The sequence below is a fragment of the Elephas maximus genome, chromosome 2 (genome assembly GCF_024166365.1).
Source record: "Elephas maximus indicus isolate mEleMax1 chromosome 2, mEleMax1 primary haplotype, whole genome shotgun sequence".
Taxonomy (NCBI): Eukaryota; Metazoa; Chordata; class Mammalia; order Proboscidea; family Elephantidae; genus Elephas; species Elephas maximus.
Window position 1 is genome coordinate 227876766 of NC_064820.1, and position 27434 is coordinate 227904199.

The following is a 27434-nucleotide window of genomic DNA, read 5'->3' on the forward strand; positions in this document are numbered from 1 at the left end:
GTGCCGAGTGGAACTGTGCTCCACGGGGTCTCACTGGCTGTGACCTTTCAGAAGTAGAGCAACCAGGCCTTTCTTCTGGGTACCTCTGGGTAAACTCGAACCACTAACCTTTTGGCTGGTAGCGAAGTGCTTTAACTGCATCACCCAGGGACTCCCTGAACCACTGCCAACCTCCCTCCCCGGAACTCAGGAGCCTCTCTAAAAGCCTCACCTGTTGAGTTGCTGCTGTTCGGGTAGGGACATCGTCCTTGTAGGAAGGAGCAGGATTTAGAGCAGAGGCGGCAAGTGTTTTCTAGAAAGGGCAGAGGGTAAATCATTTAGGCTTTGCCGACCAGACATCCCTGTTATATATTATTTGTGTTGCAGCGACAACGTAGCCATGAACAACGCATACAGGAAAGGGCACAGCTATGTTCAGTAAAACTCAAGCATTTGTGGACCCTGAAACTGGAATTTTGTCTAGTTTTCTTCTTTTGATTTCTTTTTCCTAAGCTATTTAAAAACGCGAAAACCATTCTTCTCCGCGGCCATACAGAATCAGGCAGCAGGCCTCAGTTTATACCTGCGACTTACAATACTGGGTTATGAAGTGGGTAATGTGGAAGCCATGAGTAAAAATCATCCTGTGGCCGTCACGGAAGTCTCAGATTTTAGAGATGGGAGGGACTGAAGATGATTCCATCAGAGTTTCCACTCAGGAGTTTAGTGGGCACGTGATTTCTGTATACGCCGCCTTTGTCGTTGCTGTTCAGATTTGCCACAGTTACGTGCTACAGATCTACTGGGAACAGGGCGCTGGTGGTCAGCTGTCCTCACTGCCACCAGGGCACACCCGAGCCCATGCTCTTAGCTGGCCCCAGCAGCCGTGTCCCTGCCCCACTCAGGCAGTGGTGGGACTTACGGTGTCAGAGGGCATTTCATTCAGCGAGTCAGGCTAGTTAGCTCACACCCTTTCTCCTGGGCCTGTTTTCTAGAAGGTTCCGTGTGCCAGCACCCTTTCTGCACTTCCCTCCCTTTCTCTCTTTGCTGCCTGCTGCAGGCCACCCAGCAGACACTCTTATGTTTGGATCCTAAAGAGTTGAGGACACTGTCCAGTTTACTGGGACCCTGGGACATGTTCTCTTGATTTTGATTTTCTTTATGTTCTCTTGTGAGCCAAGTCCAGCATAGACATGACTCAGTGCATCTGGCTCAGACAAGCAGTATGACAGGCCAGGGGCTGGGTTCCACCCTGGCTGCACCTGACCCATCCCCCTAATGCCTCCCAAGCCCATGTCTGGTGCCTGATGGTCCAGTGCTCCCTCGGGGCTGCCTCATATGCTGGGAGCACCTTGCACAAAGGTCGAACCCAAGGGGGAGGCTCCTCAGGAACAAAGCAATGGAAAAAGATTCAAAACCAGCATGTGTTAACTCGAACTTTTCAACTTGTAACTGGCAGAACATTCCATAAAGCTAAATAAGCCTTTTCAGATCCTTACGTTTGGTTTTGGCTTCTGGGTCCTTTTTTTTTTAATTGTGATAAAAATATATATAACAAAACATTTGCCATTTCAACCTTTTTTGTGTGTACGTTTCAGGGTCTGGCTTCTTTTTAAATGTATCTGATAACTAGAGAAAACTGTCCTGTAGAATGGTTTGTCAGACAACTTAATGACAAACACTTAGTAGACCGAGGGTGTGTTAACTTTTATTAACCATAACTTACGTACATACAGAGAAGAGCATGATTTAGGCTTCTGGTACCCAGCTCAGGGAGTCCCCGAGTGGTGCAGACAGTTAACGTACTCTGCTGCTCACTGAAAGCTTGGAGGTTTGAGTGCACCCAGAGGCACCTCGGAAGAAAGGCCTGACAATTCTGAAAAATCAGCCATTGAAAACCCTATATAGCACAGTTCTTCTCATGATACACACGAGGCTGCCATGATTTGGGATCGACTCAAAGGCAACTGGTTTTACCCACATCAGCATGAGCCAGCACCCCATAAGCTCCTCATGTACCCCCCAGCCACCCCAACACCAGGATTACGGGTGGAAATGATGCTTCATTATCTTCAATAATTTGCCGTGCGGACTGGCTCTTTCCATCATCCTCTAGATACCATTTCTCATCTCCCTCCCTCCTTTGCTCTGGCCCCCAGGCCTGTGAGCTCTTGCACTGGGACCCTGTGACTTTCTTTGGCTCCTGCCATCCTTCATCACAGACCCTCCCTGTCTGTGAATGTGCACAGCAAGGCCCCTCTTGTGTTCCCGCATCTTCCCCCAGCCCTTTATTCAGAGCCCCTGACAGCCTTCTGGGCTCACAGCCCCACGTGGAGGACTCCCAGGGTCTGACCACGGGAACCCCATTCCTGGTACCAGAGCTTCTCTGACAACGCCCCCCATTTAGCCTCCTCCCCATCTGCGTGTGAGTGAGTGTGCACTCCTTCTTTCCTCTTCAGTATGTTCCTGAGGATCTCCTTCCAGTTTACAAAGAAAAGGTTGTGCCAGTTGCCGACATTATAACTCCCAACCAGTTTGAGGCTGAGTAAGTACTTTGAAACTACTGAAGCTCTTGGACCTCCCCCAGAGTGAGCTACAGAGAGTTACTCCATGTCTTCTGGGGACAGGGGTCCAGCCCACTGAGGTGTCCCTGGGGTGGCTCTGCCTCAGTGTGTTGAGCAGAAGTCTGGCTCATCTCCTGAGTTTCCACGGCAGGATGGAGCTCAGTGGCCCAACCCTTGCTTTTAGTCTATACCACAAGTACATTGTTATGGGTGGAATTATGTCCCCCAAAATATGTGTTGTGAATTCTAACCCCTGTGCTTGTGGTGCAGCTCTGGTGACATAATGCTTAAGAGCTTGGCTGAGAACCAAAAGGTCAGCAGTTTGAATCCAGCAGCCGCTCCTTGGAAACCCTATGGGGCAGTTCTACTCTGTCCTATAGGGTCGTTCTGAGTCAGAATCAACTGCACAGCATCTGATTTTGGTTTGGTTTTACAACCTGTAATCCCATTTGGGAATGGGCCGTCTTTGTTATGCTAATGAACAGGATTAGTGTAGGCTGTATCTTGAATTGATCTCTTTTGAGATATAAAAGAGATTAAACAAGCCAGCAGAGAAGAGATGGGGTAAGATAGATGCCAAGACACATGGAGATCTCCACGGAACCAGGAAGCAGAAGCTGAAGAGACAAGGACCTTCCCCCAGAGCCGAAAGAGAGAGAAAGCATTCCCCTAGAGCTGGCACCCTGAATTCAGACTTCTAGCCTCCTAAACTTTGAGAAAACAAATTTCTGTTTGTTAAAGCCACCCACTTCTGGTATTTCTGTTATAGCAGCTCTAGATAACTGAGACACAGGACAGCCTGTCTTTATTATTCCTGGATTCTGCATTCTTGATTTGCCTATTTGATGTTGCGGTCATTTGCGGACATGTGCAAAATGGCTGAACGTTCTCAGCTGAGCTCAGACAAGGCTGGTGTGGAATTTGTCACGGTGGCCAGCAGAGGCCGAGTTAGCTCCTTCGGGGCGGTGGAGGGGTACTGTGCTGCTGTAGCTCTGGAACTCTGTTGCAGAAACAAGCTCTCGAGTCTCAGCCTCTTGTGGCAGGGCTTGGAGGAGACGTCTTATGTGTCCCACACTTGTCCCCCTTGCCTGTTTTACAGGTTGCTGAGCGGCAGAAAGATCCACACCCAAGAAGAAGCACTGGCGGTAAGGCAGACCTGCTGAAGATCACACACACTTAGGAAGAGGGCTTGTGTGGGGCAAGGCCTGCCGCGTACATGGGGGGACAGCCACCACCTGCGGGGCGCACCAGCCTCCAGGTTACCGTGGGAAATCTGGTGGGGGGGTGGGGCTGGTCACCTGCAGCTCAGCACTTGTCAGGATCTTGGCTAACAGACTGCCTGCTTGCTCATAATGACATCACCAGCATTACTGAGCACTTGCCGTGTGCCCCTACTGGGTGAGTCCCACGCATGATTCAGCTGGCTAGGCCCCCAGTGCAGTCACGAAGTGTGCACCGTCATATTCCAGTGGCCGGCAGGGCAGCATCACCCCAATGCCTGCAGTGACAGGTGTGCCCAGCACCTGTGACCTGAGTGTCTACAGGAGAAGGCCTGGCTCTGTGGGCAGCGGAGGATGGTACAGGTGCCCAGGCTGTGGGCCCCTTGTTGCTCCAGCCCACACATGGGTCATGGCCGGGGGGGATTATCCAATAGGCAAGGTTTCACCACATCTTTAAGGTAAGCATGGGCTTACTTGTGCTTACTGTTTTAGGCTGGGTTCTCTAGAGAAGCAAAACCAGTGAAGTATATAAATTTAGAGAGAGAGAGAGAGATTTATATCAAGGACAGGGCTCACAAAGTTGTAGAGGCTGGAAAGTTCCAAGTCCTTGGGTCAGGCTGGAGCTTCTCCTGACTCATGTAGCTGCAGGGGCTGGCAAACCCAAGACTGGCAGGTCAGACAGCAAGCCTCTGGCTCACAGGCTGCGGAGGCCAATGAATCTTGGATAATTTGAGTAATTTGTCATCTTCCCTCAGATAATTTCCTTCCTTTAGCCAACAGATTATGGTAAGATAAGAAGTGTTGCTTTGTGGAATTGGAATTTTTCCTTAGAAGCTTTGTATTCCTTTTTAGCTAGCTGAGTGAGTAGAAAATAAAGTTACTATTAGAGCTTTCCAGATGAGCAAGACATAAGAGGAGCTTACATACATATTGGATCAGAGTGAACCCACGAGGGGTCTATATATACCTGAGATCTTGGTTTAAGACTTGAGAGAAGTAGAAAGGAGCTTCAGTGAATCCCTGGGGCACAATTCTCCTGGAAAATTGTTGATTTTTCCAGGTGAAGGAGAGTAAACGTAGATCATCTTACAGAATGGGACACTGAGAACCTGAGTATTCAGGTAGGACTGAGGAGAGGAGGGATGGGCACTGCCGGGAAATGAGGAGTAATCACTTGTTATCTCTCCCTGGATCTTGGACAAATCTGTATCCTCAACCATTATGTTGTTTTTGTGTGTGTGTGACAAAGTGGTATATTTCATTTATTTATTTTATTGTGCAATTGGCAGAAGTTTACAGAGCAAATTCGATTCCCGTTCAATAGTTTGTACATAAAGTGTTACATGGCCTTGGCTTCATTCCCCACAGTGTGTCAGCACTCTCCCTGTTTCCACTCTGGGTTCCCCATTTCCTTTCATTCTGATTTTCTACCTCTTCCTACCTTCTCATCTTTGCTTTTTGGCAGATATTGCCCTTTCGATCTCTTATAATTGATTGTTCTAAGGAAAATGTTTCCCTCAGGTATTATTTATTTTATGAGCTTGTCTATTGTTTGGCTGGAAAGTGGTCTCCTGGAATGGTTTCAGGTCCAAGTCAGAAGAGTGTCTTAGGGCCTATCTTAGGCTGGGTTCTCTAGAAAAGCAAAGCCAATGAAGAGTATATATATATACATAGAGAGAGAGATTTATATCAAGGAAATGGCTCATGCAGTTGTAGAGGCCGGAAAATCCCAAGTCCGCAGGTCAGGCTAGAGTCTTCTCCTGAGTCACGTAGCTGCAGGGACTGACGAACCCAAGATTGGCAGGTCAGACAGCAGGCCTCTGGCTCACAGGGTACAGAAGCCGATGAATCCCAAGATTGACAGGTAAGATGGCAGGCCACTAGCTGGGGTGACTGACGAACCCCAAGATCAGCAGGTAAGATCAGCAGGAGGCTGGCTCACAAGCTGCAGAGGCTGATGAATCCTAAGATTGGCAGGTAAGCTTGCTAGCTCAAGGCCCAGGAACTAGATGTAAGGTGAACAAGAGCCAGCTGCAGGATACAGAGCAAGCAAGAGCGAACAAGCTTTGCCAGAAAGTCCACTTATATTGGATGCAGGCCACACGTCCAAGGAAACTCCTTTTCAATTGATTGGCTGCTCATAACAAATTTCATCATGGAGGTGATTACATTATATCAGATCTCCTTATGGAGGTGATTACGTCATTACATAGCCATCAAAATACGTAACAGCCAAACCACTGAGTATCATGGCCCAGCCAAGTTGACACACAACCTTAACCATTACTCTCCACCCCTTGTCAACCTGGCATTTGTACACATCTCGAAATAAAGACAGTTATAAAGTCATAGTTGCACCTGACATGATACAACTAACATGCGTACAAAAATGCACTAACCCTGTTTACATCTTATATTTTATAAGTGAAGAAAACAAATATTTGATGCACACATACAAGGAAGAAATACTCATAAACAATTATAGTATTTGTTTCTGCAACTGGTCACATGGTTGTAGCTAGTATTTAGAACTACCTTCTTCTACCACCGATTACGTATTCCCGTTTCCCTCAGAAAGCACCTGGGCTGGTCGTGCATGTTGTCTGGTGGGATGACCAAAATCTTCATTCCTGCAGTGTCTGGACCATTAGTAGTCATGTCAGAATTGGGTTGCTGTAGTTTTCCATTGACTTTAATCACAGGACAAGGCAGTACTAAGAGACATCCTAAGGGGTCTACTATATTCCAGACATACTCTTCTTTACTTCCATTATATAATATTAGTCCCATTTCTTCTTGGTAATCAGGATCAATCACATCAGCCAGTATGGTAACTCCCTTCTTTGCCTGTTGATCCAGAGGGATAAGGAGCCCAAAGTGGCCAGGTGGCATCCTTAACTTCCAGTTCAATGGAATCAGTGATGTGTCTCCCAGCGGATGCGTTCTTCCCTTTGAAACTAAGACCTCTAGATCTGCAGAGCCTACGGTTGAAGGGACAAGAAGCAAAAATTTTGCAAATGGGTCACTAGGGGTAATAGTGAGTGGTGCCACTCCCATTTCCACCCCTTAATTTCTGGACCCATGAATCCTGGCTATGGGAGAAACAGCACCATGTATTGGACGCTGGTTGAGAACATCCTGGAGAACATGGCCCCAACCCTGAAAAGTATTGCCACCTAGTTGGCATCGTAATTGTGTCTTTAGAAGGCCATTACATTGTTCTATCAAGCCAGCCGCTTCAGGATGATGGGAAACATGGTAAGAGCAGTGAAATCCGTGAGCATAAGTCCATTGCCACACTTCATTTGCTGTGAAAAGAATCTCTTGTTCCAAGGCAATGCTGTGTGACATACCATGATAGTGGGTAAGACATTCTGTAGGTCCGTGGATGGTAGTTTTGGTAGAAGCATTGCATGCAAGGAAGGCAAATCCTTAACCAGAGTGTCTATTCCAGTAAGAACAAAACACTGCCTTTTCCATGATGAAAGTGACCAGTATAATCAACCCACTGCCAGATTGCTGTCTGATCACCTCAAGGAATGGTGCCATATCGGGGATTTATTGTTAGTCTCTGCTGCTGGCAGATTGAGCACTCAGCAGAAGTTGTAGCCAAGTGGACCTTGGTGAGTGGAAATCCATGTTGCTGAGCCCATGTATAACCTCCATACCTGCCTCCATGGCCACTTCGTTCATGAGCCCATTGGGCAATGACAGGAATGGCTGGAGAAAGATGATGACTGGTTGCCATCCTATCCACTTGAATTTTAAAATCCTCCTCTGCCAGGGTCACCCTTTGGTGAGCATTCACATGAGAAACAAATATCTTCACTTCTTTGGTCCTCTCAGAGAGGTCTATCCACACACCTCTTCCCCATACCTCCTTGTCACCAATTTTCCAATCATGTTCCTTCCAAATCCCTGACCAGCCAAACCATTGGCCACAGCCCATGAGTCAGTATACAATCCTACATCTGGCCATTTCTCCTTCCAAGCAAAGTGAACAATATGGTGCACTGCTCAAAGTTCTGCCCATTGGGAGGATTTCCCTTCACCACTGTCCTTCACAGAGGGCTGCAGTGCTGCTGCTGTCCACTTTCAAGTGGTGCCTGCATGTCACGCAGAGCCGTCTGTAAGCCAGGCACAAGTTTTCTCTTCTTCAGTCAGCTGATCATGAGGCGCCCCCCATGAAGCTATAGGTGCAGACAGGGAGATGGAAGATGACGTAACAGGAGTGGAGACTAGGCATTTAGGCCACTTCTTCATGCGAGTTACTTGTGCCTTCAGGTCCTGCTGGGGCCCAATCTCGTATATACTCTTTCCATTTAATGACAGAGTGCTGCTGTGCATGTCGGACTTTATGGCTCTGTGGGTCAGACAGCACCAGTTCATGATGGGCAGCTAAGGCTGCATGGTGACTTGGGGGCCCATGGTGAAGCATTCAGTCTCCACTAAGGCCCAGTAGCAAGCCAATATCTGTTTTTAAAAAGGAAAGTAGTAATCTGCAGAGGATGGCAGGGCTTTGCTTCAAAATCCTAAGGATCTGCACTGTGATTCACCAATAGGGGAATCTCTATCTGCCACTGACACTTCACGCACCATTGGATCAGCTGAATCATATGGCCCAAGTGGCAGAGCAGCTTGCTTGACAACCTGAAACTGTTGCAGACCCTTCTCTTCGTCTGGGCCCCACTCAAAACTAGCAACTTTCTGAGTCATTTGATAAATAGGCCGGAGTAGCATACACAAATGAGGGGTATTTTGCCTCCAAAATCCAGAGGCCCACCAGAGGTTGTACCTCCTTTTTAGTTGTGGGAAGGAACAGATGCAGTATCAGAACGTGCCCCACACCACTGAACCCCTAGAAATTTCACTGAGGTAGAAGGCCCCTGAATTTTTGTCAGATTAAGTTTCCACCTTCTAGCATGCAAATGGACCAGTAAGTCCAGAGTCACGGACACTTCTTCCTTACTAGGTTCAATCAGCATAATGCCATCAATGTAATGGACTAATGTGTCATCTTGTGGAAGAGAAAGGTGATCAAGGTCCCTGTGGACTAAATTATGACATAGGGCTGGAGAGTTTATGTACTTGTTGAGGTGGGACAGCTAAGGTATATTGCCGGCCTTGCCAGCTGAAGGCAGACTGCTTCTGGTGGTCCTTCAGGTATGGAGAAAAAGGCATTAGCCAGATCAATAGCTGTATACCAGGTCCAGGAGATATATTAATTTGCTTAAGCAATGAAACCACATCTGGAATAGCAGCCGCAGTTGGAGTCACCACCTGGCTAAGTTTTTGATAACCCACTGTCATTCTCCAGGATCCACCTGTTTTTTGCCCAGGCCACATAGGTGAGTTGAATGGGGATATGGTGGGAATCACCATCCCTGCATCTGTCAAATAGGTGGTGGCAGCAATCTCCCAAATCCCTCCAAGAATGCGGTATTGCTTTTGGTTTACTATTTTCCTAGGTAGCAGCAGTTCTGATGGCTTCCACTGGGCTTTTCCTAACATAATAGCCTTTACTCCACTTCTCAGGGCTCCACTGTGGGGATTCTGCCGGTTGCTGCATGTATCTATTCCAATTATGCATTCTGGAACGGGGGAAGTCCCCAGAGGATGAGTTTGGGGACCCAATGGACCCACTGTGAGCCAAATCTGAGCTAAGACTCCATTAATAACCTAACTTCCATATATTCCCACACTGACTGGTGGGCCACAGTGACATTTTAGGTCTCCTAGAATTAGTGACTCAACGGCACTGGGTTTTGGGAATTAGTGTCAGTTCAGCAATCCTCGAAAAGTCTGATTATTTCCTTTCCCCTGATAAACAGTCACTCTTGTAAAAGGCCATAGATCCCTTTGAGGAAGGCCGGGAAAAGATTGAGTATAAACTTTTGGCAGTGTAGTGGGGCCCTTCCTCAAGGGGACGAGGCCTCCACTTCTTTCAGGGAGTTGTTGGTCTGTAAACTGGCTCAGGTCTGAGACTTGATTGAGAACCTGTGTGTGACTATTCTGGTGATTCGAGTTAGACTGCCATTCACCTGACCTAGCATTCTTCCACTTGTACAGATCAAGTAAATATTTAGTAGATTTCTGATATATTTTTACTCCTAGGGACACCATGATTAAGTAGCCAATGCCGTAAGTCCGTACAGTTTAGACTATTCTGATTACTGCTTTGACTCCACTCTCCATCACGGTAAACCACACCCACCTTGTCTTCGATGACCGAGTGCTGCCACTTGGCCCTTACCACGATGGGGTCCAACCAGCCCCATTCTAGTTCAGTGTCTTAATTCCGTTAGGGCAGTTCCCACTGTCAAATCTGACTTACATAAAATAGCAATCACAGCAGTCTTTAAGGATGCTGGGCTCCCTTCACAAAGTTGTTCCTCACCATTGTGGTAAAAGTTGTGTCCTCTGGGCACTCCATGTGTGGATCTGTGGGTCTAACCTGATCAAACCACTCTAACATGCCAATTTCCCTAAGCCTTTGGATTCTTCTACAGTACACCAAGGCAGGTCTGGTACTTCAACTTGATTTAGTGTAGGCCCCTCGTAATCCATGCTTCAGTGACCCAACCAAATGAACTATTAGATCCTTTCCTAACCTCTCGAGCTAATAATACATTGAATGAAGGATTTGTGCTTAATGGGTCCATATCAAACTCAGACTGATCCATCTGTATGTTCCTTGCACCATTATCCCGAACCCTTAATAACCATTCCTACATATATTCCCCAGGTTTCTCTTTGTACATAATTAGAAAACTCAAACAGGTCTTCTGGAGTGTAGCGTACCTACCTCCTCCTGAGTTACACTTTGTACTTCATCTTTTGGGGCTTGCTGGGACTTAAGTCTAGTTATAGGCCAAGCCTAGTTATAGAAGCCAAAACGGATGGTGGGGATGTGTTCTGAGAATGTTCAGCAAGGTCTTGTAAGGCATCTGCCCCAAGCAGCGACTCCAACAAGGCTCTTTGGACACAGCTGGGTTAATCTCATCAGGTGGGTCCAGGAGTGCTAACGGTTTTACTGGGGAGGGTGGCTTAACAGACAAAGATGGAGTCATCTCTTTAGGTGGGAGTGAGTGGGCTATTTCTGTTGGCAGGAGGGATTCCACAGAATTTAGGCTCAGTGTTCCCACCTTCCTGCTAATCTGCCCATATGTCCCCATCCCAAGTTTCAAGATCTCATTTCTTCCCACTCAATGCCGTCACTTTAACTTCAGACACCACTTGAGGTTGGGAATTTAATTGGCATTGTAATTCAGCTAGTATTATGACGGTAAGACTCGGTTTGGTTTCCAGCAATCATCAGCTCCTTTACTACAAGAAATAAGACTTTCTTTCAGGGCACAATTAGGAATTTTGAGGTCGTTTATGTGGTGTTTGAGCTGTGACTCAGGAGCCCTGAGCTCACGTCTCTTTCACCACTTTGTCTAGCAAAAGTAGGACCAACCAGCCAGCTTCCTTATACTTCTCTGACAAAACTGTAGAAAGGTATCTTACATGCAATCATCCAGAACCTCACCTTTCACCAGTGTTTGATCTGTTGGTGCTGATATTTTGCATATTTGTATTCCCACCTCACGCCATGGATTAGCAGTGCCCTCTTTACTACAGGAAACAGAGTCATCAACATCTTTAAGACTAACCAGACTTTAGAACCAATGTAGAAAACTCGTTTTTATAGTTTTGTTTCTCTAGAACCACTCTGAGTACCACGTACTAATCTGTACTAAACAATTTCACATTGTTTTTTCTACATCTTTCACCGCATGTGAAGTTGTTCACTACAGATTATTAAGTAAGCACAAGCACGCCTATGCTTACCTTGTTTACTGGGTAATCCGTCCCTGTCAGGGATTATAAATTTGAAAAGAGGCCAGTCATACCTAGAAGACCCCAGTCGTACCTAGAAGAGGAATCTTTGATGTGGTGAAAAACTGTGAAGTTGTTCACTACAGATGATCTGGTGAGAAAGGTGAGCACTGTGCTTACCTTGCCCGTTGGATAATCTGCCCCCTGGTCACGGCTCTGTTGCATGGCATGCAGCCAGAGATGGGGATACAGCCAAGTGAGCCCCTAGCATGTTCCAGTACCTTCTAGTTTTTGCTTCCTGGCGGCAACTTAAAAAAATCTGTATCCAATGGATTCCTCCAGAGAAACAGAACCGGTAAAAGCCCATTGCCGTTGAGTTGATTCCAACTCATAACAACCCTATAGGACAGAGCAGAGCTGCCCCATGGGGGTTCCAGGGCCGTGTTCTTTACATCAGCAGACTGCCACATCTTTCTCCCACGGAGCAGCTGGTGAGTCCGAACCACTGACCTTTTGGTTAGCAGCTGAGCACTTAACTGCTGCACCACCAGGGCTCCTCTAACATAATCAGTGTGATACAAGCAGTCCCTGGATTACAAACAAGTTCCATTTTTAGGTCTGTCTTTAAGTCAAGTTCGTATGTAAGTTGGAGCAGTTAGGTACATTTCATACCTAACATCAATCAGTCAAATGTTTGTCATAGTATATAGTATCCCTTTCTATGCATAAAAGCATTAAAGAAACCCTTCCAGATACACTAAAACATCTTTAACATAATAATACAGTAATAATATTTTGCTGTGCATCACAAAGTAGTGCCCGTTACTACGAACCATTGTATGTACCTCGGATTCTTAAAATGATAGACTTTATGGGTTTTGTTCATAACTACGGGTTGTATGTAAGTTGGATGCTTATAGCCCAGGGACCTCCTGTGTATATACACAGATTTATTGTACGGATTGGCTCTCACCATCATGGGGCAGGCCAGCAGGGAGGACTGCCAGAAGCTCTGGGGCAGGAGCTTACACAGCCTACACTGGGGCAGAATTTCTCTTTCAAAGTTCTTTTCTACTTTCCTTTATGAAGCTTGCTCTAAGACAGTTGGGGGATGAGGAGAGGACCCTCACAATAGCATGTTGGAGAAAAGCCAACCTAGAGAGAGCTCTGTTCCTCTTGCTCCCTGTTGTACCTGCCTGGCTGGGGTTACCTCCCAAGGCCTCAGCCTGGAGGATAAGGACTGGCTGACAAGGGGAAGGGCAGGCCACCATGCTGTGTGGGGTCCTGACTGGGATCCACAACTGGTCACAGGCACCAGGAATTCCCAGACCACATAAGTGAATTCAGGTCAGCTCGTGAGCCTATTACAGCAAAAATGGTTCTTCTGCCTTTAAGATTCTCAGAGTGACCCCAGGAAAGGGGTCCTCAGTGGTGACAGTGCAGACAGGTAAGGTGCCTGTCTTCGAGAACGAGACCACGCCTGCCTCTAGCACTGGCCTCCACTCCTCGAGTCCCTCCCTTTTCAGCCTTCAGGTCTCCATGTAGGTGGCCCTGTCCTTAGCCACCATGTGCCCCAGAGGGGGTATTTTATCTCCAGACACATGCTGTCGGAGGGTGAAGAGCCACCAGGCCTAGATGATGCTGGACACAGGGCAGTAGATGCTTGGTGAGAATGAATGAGTGAATGGCTGTCTTAGTTTCCTTTGTCTGCTGTAACAAAGTACCACAAAGTGGGTGGCTTAAACCAACAGAAATCTATTATCTCACAGCTCTGGAGGCTGAGAGTCTGAGATCAGGGTGTTGGCAGTGTTGATTCTTTATTAGACACTGAAGGAGAATCTGTTTGAGGCCTCTCCCCCAGTTTCTGGTGGCTCCAGGTGTCCTTGGCTCATAGATGCTGCATCACATGGTGTCTCCCTCTCTCTGTGTCTCTTCTCTTTTATGAGGACACCAGTTGTATAGGATCAGGACCCACCCTACTCCAGTAAGACCTCATGTTCACCTAACTGATACATCTTCAAAGACCCTATTTCCAAACAAGGTCACGTTCACAGGTGCAGGGGCTAGGACTTTAACATTTTTGGGGGGGACACAATTGAGCCCATTGCACCGGCTCACCAGAGATCAAAAGGAGGTGGAAGCTGTTGTTGCTTGACGGGGGGAGGTGTGTGTGGGTTTTGCCCCAGAGGAGGTCACTACCAAGGCCTGGGCCTTAGCACCCTTCCCCTGGGATGTGGCTCGGTAGGTGCTCACAGTCTGATAGCACACTTAGGGACTTGACACACCAGAGAAGCTGTCCTTTGGCAGGGCAGAGGGAGGCCCAGGACCAGGGGGCAGTTTTCCCAGTTGTCAGCCCCTACTGTCCCCATCCCGGCAAGCTACGCCCTGTGTCTCCCTTGCAAAGGGCAGCTTTGCCAGAAAATGCACTAAATGAGTCGTTTCTTTTTTGAGGATCAGCGCAAAGCTGGTTCCTATGAGGTGGTGGTTAAAGATGTCCTGATTATCCACCTTTTTGAAGCTGCTGTCCCACTCCCTCATCCCTAACATCAACTACTCCTCCCCGCTCAGTACTCTCCCTCTGTCTTTGGGTTCTATAATTCGCTACAGCGTCTCACAGAACTCACGAACCTTATCAAGGAAATGACTCACAGTTGTGGAAGCTGGCAAGTCCCAAATCCGTGAGTCTGGTGTAAGCTTCTCCTGATCCACATGATTGCAGGGGCTGATGAACCCCAACCAGCAGTTCAGACCACAGGCTGCTGGCTCACAGGGCTGTGGAAGCTGACAAATCAGGTCAGATGATGGGCCACCAGCCCACGGGGCTGCGGAGGCCTGCGAATCCCAGAATCGGCAGGTCAGACAGCAAGCCCCTGGCTCAAGTCTCAAGAACCAGACATTAAATGAGCACGAACCAGACACAGGATCCAGATGCAGAGAGAGAGAGCCACATTAGGACATCCACATATATACCTTAGACGCAGGCCACACCCCAGGTAAGGGCGTAACTTTAGTAGGGTAGGGCTTGAGTCATGCCGTCCTGCAAGGCTGTGACCCAAGACACACCCTGCACCAGTCCTGCCTCATCAACATGCAGAGGTCAGGATCCACAACATAAAATGGAAGACAACCACACAATACTGGGAACCGTGGCCTAGCCAAGTTGACAAGTAACCCCAACCATCACAGGTTCCATATACCGTATTTCCATAGTCCTACTCAATCATTGTGTGAGTCACAGAGACCATGGCTGGAAGGGCCACATTAAGAAATTCATTGCACCACGTGCACTCAGTGTATAAGCCCGTGTGTGCCTATTGCGAGTGGTGCAGGGAGGGCTGAGGGCTGAGTCAACAGCTCCCATCCCCTGAGACCTGCCATTCATGCATGGTGTGGCTTGGAGCTGAGCTAACCGCTGTCCCTGCCACAACAGGTGATGGACATACTGCACGCCATGGGCCCCGACACCGTGGTCATCACCAGCTCCGACCTGCCATCTCCACAGGGCAGCGACTACCTGATTGCCCTGGGCAGCCAGAGGATAAGTGAGTGCCCCCCGACTTGGCTACCAGGGAGGGGGCATCTTGCTGAGGTTTTACAACTCAGGTATCCTTGGGAACTTCAGAGAATGTTTGGGTTCTGTGCAAAGAAATGTGGGCCTGATTCTGCAAGGAGGGGTGGACTGACCCCACTGTCCTACGGGAAGGTCTGGCTACAAGCAGAACCGGGGTCCCCCATGCACAGGGAGAGGGGTACACTGTGGGTACTAACAGCTCTTCCCTGAGCATGTGGCCTGGGGCACTGGGTGAAGGCCTTGACCTGCGGGCTCCAGTAACCAACCTGCCCCAGATTGCAGAGGTTACTGCGGAACCCCAGTGGGAGTCTGGCTTCTCTGGAGCTGGCTGCCCACAGGCCCCCCACTGCAAATCTGTTGGAGGAGATTTCCACTTTCTTGCTGATTGTGGAATTGTATGATACCCTGTGGACTGATTTTCTCTGCACGGTGTTAACACAGAAGGCTGGGGGTCAGCTGCTGAGCTGGGAGCCCGGCCTCCCACCACTGTCCCCTGAGAGCAGTGTTGCCTGCACTTCTGTGTGTGGCCTGCTCTCCACGCCCCCCATATCTGTGCACAAGGACACATGCAGACACACGCACATACACGCACACTCACAGTTGACTATACCCAGACAGGGTTCCAGAGCTCCACAAGCCCCTGTCATTTTCCTGCATGTCACATCTCATGTGTGGGCCTGTTGGTTTGCCAGCTACACAGTGTGTCCCCCCACCCACCCAAGACCTCCCCCTGACTGTGTGGCCCTCCAAGGTTCTAGTCTGTCTTAGTTACCTAGTGTTGTGTTTACAAAATATATTACAAGGGGGTGACTTTGAAGAACAGAGATTTATTTTCTCACAGCCCTGGAGGCTAGAAGTTCAGATCAGGGCATTGGCCATATTGTCTCCTTCTGTGGGCCTCTCTCTCAGTTTCTAGTGACTGCCGGCGATCCTTGGTATTCCCAAGCTTGTAGATGGATCCTTGATGGCGTCTATCACCCCCTCCCCTAAGAGGCGAATAACAAAGGAAAGCTCCTATTCCCAAATACGGTCGCTTTCACAGATACAGGAGTTAAGACTTCAGCATAACTTTTTGGGGTTCATAGCTCAACCTGTCACACAGTCTTCCATGTTTTCTCTTGGCAGAGGGGCAGAGCTGGGGGTGAATGGAGCTCCCTGGTACTCTCTGGGTCCTGGGCCCCTGGATGAGGCCACCCCCTGCTCTGTCACTGTGAACACCGCTCTGCCCCACCACCACTACCATGCAGGGGAGGAGCAGGGCTGGGCAGGGCAGCCGTGGGCCAGAGCCTCAGGTACCAGCCACCTTCTCTCCTGCATCCTCCAGGGCGGCCCGACGGCTCCATGGTGACCGAGCGCATCCGGATGGAGATGCACAAGGTGGATGCCGCCTTCGTGGGCACGGGGGACCTCTTTGCCGCTATGCTCCTGGCCTGGACACACAAGCACCCCAACAATCTCAAGGTCCGTGCGGAAAGCCGTCCCCACAGTCACCCAGCCCCCCCCCCCAGGTGGAGGATTGGTCATGAAGCTCCAAAGGGGAGAAGGACGGCAAGGCTGGCCGTCCGGCATCTCTGCTGGTGCCAGCTCAGCTTCCCCCCGATGCCAGGGAGGGGCAGGCAGGGGGCCGGGGCTCTGGAGCTGATGGTCTGGGGTCAAGTCTGGCCCGTGGCCCACTGCCTCTCCCCGCCCCTTTACCCACCTGTGAAGGCAGGCCACCAGAGTGCCCACCCCGGGCTTCAGGGTTACGTGGGAGACTCTGGGCTCAGGCAGGTGTGATCCAGGGGAGAATCTGAGTCCTGGGAAGACTGACCGGCTCTTAGCTCTGGGACCCGTGATGTGAGCTATCCTGCCCATCAAGGCCACCTGGGCGTCTTGTAGAGCTCAGGGTTTGAATGTTCGGTATGACAACGCAGTCACTACAATGACAGGAGACCAGCAAAGGGCTGGGCTGCCTCGGAGGACTGAGGTCAGGGGGTGCGGGCGGCAGGTGGGTGGACGTGTATCCACGAGACTGTGTGGGGGATTCAGCTCTTGCTCTGAGTTGTTGGGGTGTCCGTCCCCCGTTTGGCATGTAACTGCCCCTGAATGCATTTGGATGGGCGTCTTAGTTACCTAGTGTGCTATAACAGAAACACCACAAATAGGTGGTAGCTTTCACAGAAAGAAAGCTCTCTTCTCTCAGTTTAGGAGACTAGAAGTCTATATTCAGGGTGCGGGCTCTGAGAAGGCTTTCTCTCTGTCGGCCCTGGAGGAAGGTCCTTGCCTCTTTGAACTTCTGCTCCTGGGCAGTCTTCTTGTGGCCTGTTGTCTCTCTTCCCCCATGTCTGCTTCCTTATTATGCTCCTTTTATATCTTGTAAGAGATTGACTCAAGTCACACCCTACACTCATCCTGCCTCATTAACATAACAGACAACCCACTCCCAAGTGAGATTGTAACCACGGGCGTACCAAACCAAACCCACTGCCCTCACCGGAATCATTTCTTGCTCATAGCAACCCCATAGGGTTTCCAAGACCGTCGATGTCTACGGAAGCAGACTGTCACATCCTTCTCCCGAGGAGCCACTGGTGGTTTTGAACGGCCAGCCTTTCAGTTAGCAGCTGATGGCTTTAACCACTGTGCCACCAGGGCTCCTAACCACAGGCATAAAGGTTAGGAATTACAATTGAACGGCCGACCTTTCAGTTAGCAGCTGATGGCTTTAACCACTGTGTCACCAGGGCTCCTAACCACAGGCATAAAGGATAGGAATTACAACACATATTGGGAGGGGGGGTTCGCAATTCAATCCATAACAAGGGGAACGAAGCAGATCCAAGTTTGCAGTGAAAGGCTTAGGCTGGCCCTTCACCTTTCGCCTGCAAGGTGCAGAGATGCAGCATACAGCCAGGTTAACTGGCAGCATTCGGAGGTCCATTTGGTATAGAGACTGGAAACTTGCCAAGTGCTGCCCTGAGGAGGCCCCATCCTGGATCTAGCGCAGCCTTGGGGTCATAGCATGGGTGGGAGTGGGCATACCTTCTACAGCCCCCACCGAGCAGCCCAGCTCTGACTTTGCGATGCCAACAAGTGACACCCTCCCTCCAGTAGATTCTGATGATCAGTTCATTCCGGAAACACTTATCAAACACCCACTCTATGCCAGGCAGAGCCCCCGGGCGGCGCAAACAGCTAGCGCACTGAGCTGCTAAGTGAGAGGTTAGAGGGTCCAGTCTGCCCAGAGGTGCCCCAGAAGAAAGGCCTGGCAATTTACTTCTGAAAAACCAGCCATTGAAAACCCTATGGAGCATAGTTCCACTCTGAGACATATCGGGTTGCCATGAGTCAGAGTGACTTGAGGACAACTGGTTAAAGGGTTAAAGGTACGTGTCAGGCAGTAATGACAAAGGTGGTGAGACAGCACTTCCCACAGGGCTTTGAGTTGTTGGGGTGTCTGTCCCTCTCTGTTTGGTACATGTCTTAGTTATTTAGTGCTGCTGTAACAGAAATACCACAAGTGGATGGCTTAAACAAACAGAAATTTTATCTTCTCACAGTTTAGGAGGCCAGAAGTCTGAATTCAGGATGCTGGCTCTAGGGGAAGGCTTTTTCTGTCAGCTGTGGAGGAAGGTCCTTGTCTCTTCAGCTTCTGCTTTCTGGTTCCTTGGAGATCTCGAAGTATCTTGGCATCTATCTTACCCCACCTCTCCTCTGCTGGCTTGTTTAATCTCTTTTATATCTCAAAAGAGATTAACTCAAGATACACCCTACGCTAATCCTGCCTGATTAACATAACAAAGACAACCCATTCCCAAATGAGATTATAACCACAGGCATAGGGGTTAGGGTTTACCACACATAACTGTGGGGCACACAGTTCAATCCTTACCAGTATGTAATTGCCTGTTAGCACACCTGCAGGGGATAAAGCAGATCCGAGTTTGTGCAGTGAGGGGCTGAGACGGGGCTCTCACCTCTCCCCTGCAAGGTGCATAGATGTAAACTCGACAGGCGGACATCTGGGGTGCGCGCAGACTCGGGGCCCTCTCTGATGTGGAGCCCATGTGCCAGTGTTTGCATCAGTGGAATCCCCTCCAGGGCAGTTGCGGGGCTCTCAGGAGCAGGTAAAGCCCTCTCCACCGTGAGCAGGGACACAGGTCTCTCTCCTCCGCAGGTGGCATGTGAGAAGACAGTGTCTGCCATGTACCACGTCCTGCAGAGGACCATCCAGTATGCAAAAGGTACTGCCCAGGGCAAGCAGGTGCACAGCATGGGGAACCTGGGCCAGAGTCTGGCTGGGAGACTGCACTGCAAAGCGGGTAATGAACAGGCTTTCCTGCTGTGAATGGGTGGCCGTTCCCACTGGCCATGGCCTTTAGGGCTGGGGAACAGTGGGGAGGCAGCGGGGGTTCCTGTCTGAAATGAGAACCTTGGGCAGTGCAGGGTACTCGGAGGGGCAGGGAGAGAGGAAGGCCAGGAGCAGTGCTGACCCCATGCCCCACCCCCTGCCATGATTGTTCTGCGTGTCCTTGCAGCCAAGGCTGGGAAGGGGCAGAAGCCCAGCTCGGCCCAGCTGGAGCTCAGGATGGTGCAAAGCAAGAGGGACATCGAGAACCCGGAGATCGTCGTCCAGGCCACGGTGCTGTGAGGCCACGTGCGCAGCGCCCGCAGTGCACAACCTATCGGTGTCTTCATTGTCATCCTGTGAAAACTTAACATCTGCCCTAGAGCTGTGACTGAGACTTGATTTTGGTACCTGTTCTTCCTTGGGTGTCCAGCCTCCACTGTTCTGACCTGTGAAATGTGCTGGTTGTGCTTTTTGTAAATAACAAGGCAATCACAGAAGGTTGCAATTTGGAAACCCAACTCTCCTTGCTCCCAAAGGCTCCTGGACCTCCCTGGGTAACCAGCCCGGGTTTACAGCCTCGGGGTGTTTTGTCCCCTTGGCTTCTGTCATTGTGGTACATGTAGAGGGCGAGGGAGTGGCCCACTGTTCCAGGGGACCCTGTGTCAGCGCTGTCCCCCCTCCTGCTGCATGTAACCCGTGTCCAGAGTGGGTGGGCCTGGGAGTCCTGAGTCTTGGCATCTCTGAGAATGAGCTGGGTTTTAATTGATTGTACCTGGAAGAATTATGCCAAATATCTTTATCGTCATTCTGACTTTACCCCCTTGTTCCTATATCAGAGTTTTTGTTTCTTAACTTGCTGCTCTGGAGTCCTGGGGATCTCAGATATGGCTCTTTGGTCCAACCATGTGGAAGAGCCTTGGATCAGTTGCTCAGACTCACCAGGCACTGGGCAGGCTGTTTGCGCATCCCGCCTGCACCCAGCCTAGTCCAGCCCTCAGAGGGGCCTGCTGTGTGAGCGTCTTCTTGCAGTGATCTCCTGATACATGGCTGAGGAGATGGACCACAATACAGATGGGGTTGGGCAGCAGGCAGTCCACAGGGTGCCGGGGAATCACCGTGTCTGTTTCCCATGGAAAACTTGCCTAGTTCAAGGTGCGGTGTGCGTGTATTCTTGCCCCACCGACTGCTGGCCACAGAGATGTGGAGCCACAGTGTTTGTTTACAGTCAGGCATGGAGGAAAGAGGAGGGCCTCCTGTCCCCTCCTCATGAGCATCATTAGTGTGTTTGACCCCTGGGACCAGTGACCTCAGCCCACCCTCCCTGCACCCTGTGTTCTGTGCCAAGCAGATGTGGGGACACAGAAGGCCCCACCTTCCTCAAAGCCAGCTGCAGACCAGAGCCACCCAAATCTCATCCCCAGAGGAGAGTTTTTGGCAAAAGTGAGAGGCAGCTGAGCTTCAAACAAGCAGCTCTGGCACCCCACCACCCCCATGTCAGGCTGGGAGGGTGAAAGCCTTAGCATTAGCTGTGACACAAGACCAGGTGCCCACTGCTAGGGGGCAACCTCCTTGGCCTCAGAATTGGGGTCACCCTATGCGTGGCTGCAGGCAGGGGTGCCCACGGTCTGTCGGGAAGATTTGGGCCTGCCTTGATCTCAGCACGCACTTAGCCCACCCTCCTCCCCTCAGCTCTGGGTGAAGGCCCCAGGTGGGTAGATGGTGGGAACCAGGAAGTGCTGGATGTGGCCCCAGGAAAGTGGTTTCTCCCCAGGGAGCGGTCTTCTCCCCTGCTCCATCCCCCACAGGCAGCCCTTCCTCCGGCTCCTGCCTCCTGTGAATGCATTTCCAGTTGGTTCTGGTTCTGCAGGTACTCACACCTACTTGAAAAATGCTGTAAACCAAGACACCACTTTCCTTGACCTCTGCCACACTGTTCCACGTTTTCACCGTGCCCCCTCCCCCCCACTCTGAATGTCTTAACTCGCATCCTCATCCGTCCTGCCCCCAGCACAGCCACAGCAGCCGGTGGGCATGAGGTTTGGGCTCGTTGGCCAGTGGCCAGCATGTCAGGGCATCTGTTCCTACGTCACCTTGAGTCGTTGAGTTCTCTGGTTCCTGGTTTGGCTCAAAGAGACACAGAAATCACAGGCTCATCAGAGCCCCAGGCAGAGCCCTGGTCCTGCTGGTCCCAAAGCGTGACAGAAAGCAGGGACCAGCCAGCTTACCCAGGTCAGGGGTCTCTGTGGCACCTTGAAATAACGTCACTGCCAACGTGGGGATGAAGTAAGAGACCACATCACCAGCCAATGAGAAATGCATTCTTTGTCCTTTTTTTTTGTAAGTAATATTGGGAGCAAGTATAGCACTGGGAAAAGAACCTAGATGTGTCTCATCAGTGAGATCGTGAAACACTCATCCTGAAAACCCTGTATGGGGTGTGGGAACTTACTGTGTCTGTACAATTAGCTTTAAAGAACACGTTCTCTAGCAAACACTATTTGACTCTTGCTTCTTTCAGCTTTACTGGAGAGGTTTAATCCTCAGAGCCCTGTTAGGTCTCATTCTTGTATGTCCCTGCATTACACAGACTGATGCGAATCATTCCACCTGCAAGAGCTTCTCGTCAGTGTCCCTGGTGGTGGAGTCTTGAACTCTTCTGACATAAGCTGAAACTTCTCTTCCAACTTCTTGGGTGTCAAAGCCCGTGACCAAGAGGTGAGGGTGTGGCTTGCGCCATCTGCAGGGAGCAGGAGGAAAGCAAGGAGTGTTGAGAGCAGATGGAGTTTGCAGAGTGCAGCATGCACGCAGAAACAGTGGTGGCTTCTGCAGAGGGCAGTAGCCAACACCCCGACCCCGTGAAGCAAATGCACTTTCATCCTGATTTTGCTGGACGCTGCGCAATCCACGCACCATTTCCACCTGGACCTACTTGGTCCACCCTGACTGAAGCAAGGCCCAGGCTTGTCCCTGAGAATCTCACTCAGTCCCTGGAGGTGGTGTTTGGATCCAAATTAGAATTAATTTCTGTTTTTACTTTCCTTAACTTAAGAACATGCAAAATAATAATAGAAAGTTATTTTAAGATGGGAGATGTCTCGGTCCAGAATTGCCTGCTTATTATCAGAGTACAGAATTGTAGTCCCTTCTTAATCCAGCTTTTCCAACTTCCTGTAGATCTTAAGGATGAATTGCAAAGTAGGATCCTTTTTTTTGTTACCAGCTTTAAATCATCGCCTTGTCTTGCTAAGGTAATTGTATTAGGCTATGTGATTTTTGCAGTCTATGTCAATGATTGTAAAAATAATCCTTTGTTTAATATCTTGTTCTTAAAACTTGTTAGATCCAGTTTTTAAACGTGCTTACTTTCACAGTGGACTACACCAGGCTTGGTTCAAGTGCACTGACGAGTAAGGTAGAGGGTTTGTTTTAGTGTTGGGAAGAGTGATGCCTACACTGTGATTCCTGAAGTGCCCTGATGTAATCATCTTCACCACCATCACCATTATTACCATCTTTACCATCACCATCTTTACCACCACCATCACTATGCCATCACCACCACCACCACCATCACCACCACCATCACCACCACCACCATCACCACCACCACCATCACTGTGCCATCACCACCACCATCACCGCCATCACTACCACCACCGTCACCACCACCACCACCATCACCATCACCACCACCATCAGCACCACCACCACCAACACCACCATCATCATACCATCACCACCATCATCATCACCATCACCACCACCACCATCACCACCACCATCATCAGCACCACCACCACCAACACCACCATCATCATACCATCACCACCATCATCATCACCACCACCACCACCACCATCACCACCATCATCATCACCATCACCACCACCACCACCATCACCATCACCACCACCATCACCACCACCATCACCACCATCACCATCACCACCACCACCATCACCACCACCATCAGCACCAACACCACCATCATCATCACCATCACCACCACCACCATCACCACCACCATCATCAGCACCACCACCACCAACACCACCATCATCATACCATCACTACCATCATCACCATCACCACCACCATCATCACCACCACCACCACCATCACCACCATCATCATCACCATCACCACCACCACCACCATCACCACCACCACCATCACCACCACCATCACCACCACCATCACCACCATTATCATCACCATCACCACCACCATCATGCCATCGCCACCATCGTCCTCGCTGTCACCACCATTACCCTCCTCATTATCCACAATAGGAAAATCCACATACTGATGAGAGCCATAGGCCTCTCTCAGGAAGTCGTCATTTGCAGACAATTGCCGGAGCCGGGTGGGTTGCCGCTGGCTGAGGAGGCAGGTTGGTAAAGGGTAACGGCATGTTGAGCCCTAAAGTTACCATACCATAAGCCAGCTTCTGACCCTCACATCATCTCTCATTGCTTGAACCCCATGTTCACTTTTTAGTTGAAATGTACAGAGGTCCAGCACACTGGACCTCCCCGGTGACCCACGTGTGCTCCTTATGTTTCCTGTCTCTTGATGGAGGACCACCTGCTTGGGGGCATTGAGGTCCATACTGATGTGGAGCAGAGGCACCTATGACCACCGATTGGTGGCAGAAAAGGCAAGGGCCCCCTTCCTTCTCTGTGGCCGACCTGGATGCCGGCCCTCCCTCTCACACATCTCTCTGGGGGCAGGGTCCACTTAGGAACATTCCTGAACCCCAACCTGGGCACAGAGGGCGGAGGATGCAGTTAGTGAGTGTGCCGAGCAGATTATGGCAGGCTGGGACACTGTGACCCTGGTCCTGGCCTTCTGAGTCCTGGTGGGAGAGACATGGCCCTGGACCACTGCTCATCTCTGCATGCAAAAGGCGAGCAGCTGCTGGGCCCTGCCCCCCTCACTCCAGTTGCCTCCCTCTCTGGGGGCCGAGGGGCTTTCCTTCTAACACCCCAGATGGCTCTTTACAGTAAGACTTCCTGGAGAAATGGCCCCCAAGTCTTCTGAGGGGGCTTGATAGATGGACGCCAACAGCTGGGGCCAAATGGGCACTTGGGAGGACCTTAGACCCAAGGAAGGGTGGCTGTGGGAGGCCAGGCCCACTGCCCATCCACCGCTATCCCTAAGCCCTGGAAGCCTGGAACTGACCCCCAGAGGCCCCCTCTCACACCCCCAGGACTGCCCATGGTGCTGGCCAGGCCGCCCCCCGCCCCGCCCCGGCACAGTGGAGGCTGGGGCACGGTGGTGCCTCTTTGTTGGGTGTAAGTTTCAGCCCAGGGCATCAGATGTGCTGTAGGTGTGGACGTGTGTCTCGCGTGTCCTTGCCCTAGTCACCTGTGATGGACACAGAGCCAGGCTGCCAGGTCGTCTGCATGCATGACGAGTGTTAACAAGTCTCAGTATTTTTTATAGAGAGCACTGTGGTTTTGGAATCCAGCTGTGTGTGCTCTGGCCTCTGCCAGCAGAGGGAGATGACAGGCAGAGGAGGGACGGCAGCAGAGTCCAGGCGGGGATCAGGCACCCGCCTGCCCTGGTAGATTGGAAACTTCCACCACCCTGCTAGGGGGTGCTGTCTTAGGTTCTGAGTAGTCCTCTGTTAGGTGGTAGGGACCATGTGTTCTGTGCTGGCTCCCCAGGGAGGAGTTGGGCTCAGGCAGGGTCCCCCATCTTGCTAGAGCCCTGGCAGCCGACGTGTTACAGGGCCATGGTTCACAGTTACTGATATCGCGAGCTTCTTGTGTGTGTGTGTGTGTGTATCTTCTGGCTGACATTCATCATCTACTCTGGGTACAAAATGCTTTCAGTTGTTAATGTGAGGACATGGATTAACAAACGGGGTTATGAGCCACGTTGCTGCCTCACAGGGTTTGTGCTCACAGATAACACAGTGTGTTTGTGTATTTAGAACAGTCTTTAATATGTAACTTTAGGTCTGACTTAAAAACCAACCAAACTCATTGACATCGGGTCAATTCCGACTCACAGCGACCCTACAGAACAGAGTAGAACTACCCCATAGGACTTCTAAGGATCGGCTGGTGGATTTGAACTGAGGAGTTCTTAACCACTGCACCACCAGGGCGCCTACGTCTGACTTAGAAGCTGTTTTAAAACTTTACATTGACAGAGAGTTCCTGCTGTGTTTTGTTTTTCAATCTTCTGGCAGAGTGAACAGGTGTTTTAAGGAATTTCCACCATCTGAGCCAAACCCTGTCGTGACCCCCCGGCGAGGGATGGGCTTCACTGTTTGATTAGAACCATGCTCCCAAATGCCTCACTGCCCACCCTGCCAAGCCAGCCTGTCCCATCACAGGGAGGCGGGAGCGCCCTTGTCCTGGCATTGGCGGCAGCTCTGGACCAGCAGCTTTAAAGCCAGTTCTGACCCAGGACCCGGTTCCTGGCATGAGGAAGGTGAGCGCTGGGGCTGGTGGAACGGGAAGGAGGGGGCTGGTGGGCCTAACCAACCCCTCAGTGCGTCATAAGAGGGACAGGCGGTGGAGAGCTCCGGGCCTCCATGTGTTCCCACAAAATCTCTGGAACATGCTTCTTGAAGGCAGGTGCAGGTGTGAATATTTTTGGAAAGGGAAGTGAATTCTTAATTAGCTCCATGTAGCCCTAGAAGGAGGACGTGTATGTGGATGCTGTCTGGAATGCTTTTAGCTTTATAACTGCATTTTTTTTTTTTTTTTAAGAATATACGCAGCAAAATACACACACCGATCCAACAGTTTCTGCGTGTACCATTCAGTGACATTGATTACATTCTTCAAGTTGTATAACCATTCTCACCTTCCTTTTCTGAGTTGTTCCTCCCTCATTGACATAAACTCACCGCCCCCTAGGTTCCTATCTGATGTTTCAAGTTGCTGTTATCAGTTTGATCCCATACAGATAGTTCTCAAAAGAGCACAATGCTCAAGTATAACTACATCATTTCTAATTTAGAATTTCAGTTGGAATTTTGGTCAATTATTGCAAAACTGGACCAAAAGGGAGGATGTTGGTGCTGACAGCCCAGGCCACCTGGCCCCATCCTGGCCTGATTCTTCCTTTGAAACGAACTCAGATTTCTGGAGGCTTCCAAGGAGGGGGAGACCACTCAGTGGCCACTGCCGCCAAGGGAGGGTCCGCCTGTGCCACGTCGGGTGGTGGGGTCCTTAAGCCCGTCCATGAGCCCTATGTACCATGCGTGTGTGGATGTTTATAAAAATAAAACCTCCTCAGTGTTGTATAGGCTGTGTCTGTTCTGTGCTGGTCTTGTTGACTTACGATTATCCACAAATAAATATTTTCATGGTGATTCTGCTGCCATCTGACTATGTCTCTGTGCCTCAAGAGTATCTTCCTTTTTTTTTAAAGCATTTATTTCCTTTTTTCTGTGGCGAAAATATACACATCAAAACATTGGCCAATATAACTTCCACATTTACAGCTCAACAACGCTGAGTACGCTTTTCCTGTTGTGCCACCATTATCGTGATAGTCTTATCTTGATAGTCTTCGATCTTATCATGATAGTCTTCAAAAATATTCCACCACCATTACCATGAACTCAATGCCCCCAAACAAAAACTTCCAGGAGCTCCTCTTGCTTATTGCCTGTGTATTACTTAAAGCTGTGTTGTCTGCCCGCAAGCTGGGTGGTGGCTGCTGTCTCCCTCTTTAAGGGCTGACATGCCCTGTGTCTGCCCAGGAGGCTAGGCCAAGGCCCCAGGCAGAGTTCGGGGGCCCTTACTTCCTGCAGGTCCGCCTGGGGGAGCCCTTGTGCTAAGGGAGGGTGGGCTTCAGGTCCCAGGTCCCTCCCTACCTATCTGAGGACCAGCTTTGGTCATTGATCCAATGTCCTTCACCTCCTGGACTCCAGTGTCCCCTAGCTCCCACTCGGTGATAGCGCTGGGGCTTCTGGCCAGTGG

The 27434-nt window shown here is 50.2% G+C and overlaps 1 protein-coding gene across 2 annotated transcripts in view; it reads left to right on the top strand.

Moving 5' to 3' along the window:
• The window catches only part of PDXK (pyridoxal kinase), a 66266-nt gene extending 39514 nt beyond the window's left edge, over nt 1-26752 (top strand). Inside the window, exons 6-11 of one of the 2 annotated variants that reach the window (XM_049874976.1) lie at nt 2439-2524; nt 3643-3688; nt 15015-15126; nt 16480-16616; nt 19312-19456; nt 19673-26752. In XM_049874976.1, the coding sequence (XP_049730933.1) occupies nt 2439-2524; nt 3643-3688; nt 15015-15126; nt 16480-16616; nt 19312-19456; nt 19673-19785 (639 nt within the window). In that variant the 3' untranslated portion in view covers nt 19786-26752. The remainder of the gene's footprint in view (nt 1-2438; nt 2525-3642; nt 3689-15014; nt 15127-16479; nt 16617-19311; nt 19457-19672) is intronic. The other variant, XM_049874977.1, reaches the window with a different exon arrangement.
• The last annotated feature ends 682 nt before the right edge of the window (nt 26753-27434 follow it).